At 34.7% G+C, this 4141-nt stretch overlaps 1 protein-coding gene across 1 annotated transcript; it reads right to left on the reverse strand.

The window, feature by feature from the left end:
* Window positions 1-1276: 1276 nt before the first annotated feature.
* LOC127119513 (pentatricopeptide repeat-containing protein At2g02980, chloroplastic) lies at window positions 1277-3594 on the reverse strand. Its single transcript, XM_051049752.1, has one exon. It carries the CDS (start codon window positions 3405-3407, stop codon window positions 1578-1580), a length of 1830 nt encoding a protein of 609 aa, XP_050905709.1. The 5' UTR covers window positions 3408-3594; the 3' UTR covers window positions 1277-1577.
* Between the last annotated feature and the right edge of the window lie 547 nt (window positions 3595-4141).

Genomic DNA, 4141 nt, shown 5'->3' on the forward strand with positions numbered 1-4141 from the left:
TTCCAACTCCTATATAAATGAGGCTCGCCCTCCTCTTTATTTCACGCCACTTTTTAACGATTTATATTTTCTTTGGAATCTATCTCTCTAAATTTCTTTCTTCCTCTCTCTAGAAAATATTTCTTTCACTTGAAATTGCCTCAGTGCTTATAAGTGAATCTTTGCTTGTGAGAAAGAATTTTTGTAATTGACCGTGTTATTTGTTTAATTCTTGAGAGTGTGATACTCTTGAGAAGATTGAGTTTGGTTCTTGAGATAAATCGGTCTTAAAATCTCTGTTTTTATTTATTGAGCTTTGCCAAAAAAGTTATGCCTTTGGTTATTGAGATCAACCTAAAAAGCTATTTGTGCTCGGCGAAAAAAATATTTGAGGCGTGAGACACATTAAAAGGCACGAGTTCACAAGAAATTATAACGTCTTCTCTTGACTTTCCAAAGCATCTAAAAGAGTGATCGGCAAGCGAGACAAATACGACAAATCTTTGCACTGTCATACAAAAACAAGGGCTTCGGGACAACTATTTTGGACCGACCATAATTGTCACCGGATGACCACTCATAAGGAGTTGCAATCCATCTAGAACCTTCTAAGTGCATGAGAGCTACCCTACAGGAGAATACATGTGATCCATGTCACATATATGTTCAATGACTCTATGCATCACACGCCTAGCAAATCCAACGACTCTCTGCATCACATGCCTAGCAAATAGTAGGTTATTACAACTGCCTCACTATATAAAGAATAGGCGGAGAATTTAGATACACAATTTCAAATTCAATATTCAATTTTCATTCACTATTCTCCTTCACATACTGACTTGACTTGAGTGCTTAAGTGCTAACTTTTTAAGGCAGTCCCTCCTCCACCGCACCAAAATCTCCAATCCATCGTTGTTCATCGCAACCACTAATTCACCAATCAATTTTGATTTCAAAACAGAACAATTATCTTCTAAAAGTAAATTTAACAAGCCTTTGATGCATAAGGCATTACAAACTTGGCTCAGGCGGTTAACTCAATAACCTAATCATTACTTGAAATCATTATTGGTAAGACATTAGTTACATCTTCCAACTGAACAGTGGATTATAGCACACTTCCCCAGAAAACAAGAGGATTAAGGCCAAAATAGAAAACATTACACTCACTGCTGCTTAAATTTCATGGTCATCAGCATATATATACTATCGCAGTTAAAAAAATTACAAGGTGTATTTACATAGATACACTTCAATGTATATACTATCGCAGTTAAAAAAATTACAAGGTGTATTTACATAGATACACTTCAATGTTTAAAAAAATACCACAAAATGAGTTATATTACATGAGAGTGACACTAATTATTCCAAGCTCACAATCTACACCAAGATGTATTATGTAAATATGTTTTAATAATTATCCGGATATGTAAATCATGATCCTTTTGCAGGAAACAATTCTTTCTTCTGGCCTGTATACATTGGCTGACTGGCTGGTCCTTCCAAACACAACTAATAGTATTTAATTTTTTGGCAATAAACTGACCAATTTATCAGATATTGTTGTAAGATTGAATCTTGAAGAAACTCTACTACCAGTAATCACCACAAGAGCATTTCCCATCTTTGAAATGGTGAAATCTTTGTACATCTCTGAGAATAATTTGCCTGCCAAATATCAATGATATAAATTTAGCAGCGTTATGGCAATCTCCACAAACTCTAAGGTTCTTGACAACACGGATTGTTGTTCCAGGCGGCGTATTCACAAGTCCAAAAGTAATGGCCAATTTCTCACTGTGATATCGAAGAATAATTTCTTTCTCCTCATCTTCCATGTCTGCGTGAAAGACTAGTGATGTGTCAGGTACATACCCAGCCAATTTCAATTCCTTCATCAACTCATCAAGTTCATGGTGCAATGTTGTAGAAATGGAATGAACTCCGTCCCCAGCAAAGAATTCGTGCACAATGTTGTTGACCTCTATAGAGCTACAACCAGGAATTTTCACGGCTCCTTTGTTTAACATCATTTTCCGCAAGTGATTCACATCATCCCATCTTCCATATCTTGCACACAAGTTCGATAAAATAACATAATCTCCACCATGTGAATCATCCAATTCAAATAATCTCTCAATTACTTGTTTTCCCATTTCAACATTGCCGTGACTACTACAAGCAGATAGCAATGTTCGCCACAGAATCGGTGTTTGCTTAATGGGTAATTCATCTAAGAATGTATAGGCTTCGTCCAATCTTCCAGCTCTACCAAGCAAATCCACCATACACCCATAATGTTTGATACTAGGAACAATCCCGTACTCATCAGTCATACTACGAAAATATTCAAAACCTTCTTCTACCAATCCGTTATGGCTACATGCATACAACATACCTAAAAACGTTATCTCATCAGGCTGCACTTTTTCTTTCTTCATTTCTTTCAACGTCGATATTGCTTGGAAACCATCCCCGTGTGTTGCATAAGCCATGATCATCGCCGACCAAGCCTGCGTATCTCTCTTAGGCATGTCTCTAAACACATTAACAGCATCATCCAAGCTCCCACATTTAGCATACATATCTATAAGAGTTGTATTTACCTTCACATGTCGATCAAACCCATACTTCTTAACATACTCATGCATCCACCTCCCCAAATCCAATGATCCAAGCAAAGCACAGGACGAAAGAACAACAAGCATGGTAACATCACTCGCCTCAAGACCGCTCTCCTGCAATTCTCTAAACAAAGCCAATGCCTCATTAGGTTGACTATTCCTAGCTAAACTAGTAATGATTGCATTATATGCAACAACACAAGGCTCTTCAATCTTATCAAAAACCCTTCTAGAAGCATCAATGTCACCACAAGCAGTATACATATTAATAAGTGTCGGAACAACATATATATTATCACTAACCCCAAGTTTCAAAGCAAAACAATGCAGTTGTTTCCCTTCTTTCAAAGCCTTAACCTTTGAACAGGCCTTGAGAAGTGAGGAAAATGTGTAGTCATCAGGAACAAGGCCGGAGCAGAGAACGTGAGAAAAGAGAATCATTGCTCTAAGAGGGTCGTTAACGCGAGCATACCCGCGTGCCATGCTGTTGAAAAGAACAATTTTTGGTAGAGTAATTTGGTCGAACAGGTGGTATGCGTGGTCCATGGAAGCTTCTGTGGGGTTGGAAGTGCAGAAATTAATGAACTTTGTGATGACATTGGTGTTGTTTTGAAGATGGGTCTTAATGGAGTAAGCTTGGATTTGTTTAAGGTCTGTGAGATTGGTGCATTTGGGTATGAGAGAAAGGATATGAAGTAAAGGTGAAACTGTAAAGGTAGTAGTTTGGTGTTTTGGTGTTGTTTCTGTGTTGGGTTTTGTGAGAGAAAATGTGGTTAATGGGAGAATGGGTGCTGCCATTTTTGTGTCATGCGAATTCCTCCTTCATTACCTTAAATTGTATCGGAAAATTTAGAGTTGAAACAAGAGATGAATGAAATGAAACAAATGGATAAAGTTTCAGCAAGAAAGCACATGGAAACATAAGAAAACAAACTATGGATAAAGATTTTTTTTCTTCATGAATACAGGGAAAGTCTTGTCCACCACAATTTTTTTTTGATTTTATTAAAAATGATATTTTGATACCAAAATCATTGTTCACAAATAGTACAGCTAAATTTATAATTTTAACTTTATAAAATCTTTAATTTTCTTTTTTTAAACAATTTTAGTCAATAGGATATAAAAATGTGGCTTAATTTTGATTAATATGTGTTTTGATATTAAAAATAATTTGGTTAACATGTGTTTTGATATTAAAAAGTAATTTAAAGTGAGAAAATAAAGTTAGTTAATTGAGGGTAATAATTTAAAAATAAAGTTTTATATGATAAATTAACTTTCATTAATGTATAAGGCTGATTAAAATAAAATTTAAAAATTTAAAAAATCTTAAGCAATAAAGTAAAGTTGATTAACGAAATATTAAGAATGAATATTATATTTCATAGTTTAAAGTTAAAATTTGATTAAGGTTGTGTATTTTATTTGTTAATAAATTAGTAAAATTATTTAATGAGCTACTTATCAATAAAGTGGTTAATAATTTTTTTTTATTGCGATGATAAAACTAGTTAATGATAAACCTTCTT

The sequence above is a fragment of the Lathyrus oleraceus genome, chromosome 2 (genome assembly GCF_024323335.1).
Source record: "Lathyrus oleraceus cultivar Zhongwan6 chromosome 2, CAAS_Psat_ZW6_1.0, whole genome shotgun sequence".
Lineage (NCBI taxonomy): Eukaryota > Viridiplantae > Streptophyta > Magnoliopsida > Fabales > Fabaceae > Lathyrus > Lathyrus oleraceus.

What these genes read in the sequence shown, in the direction of transcription:
- LOC127119513 (XM_051049752.1), bottom strand. Translation starts at nt 3,407, where the DNA reads ATGGCAGCACCCATTCTCCCATTAACCACATTTTCTCTCACAAAACCC.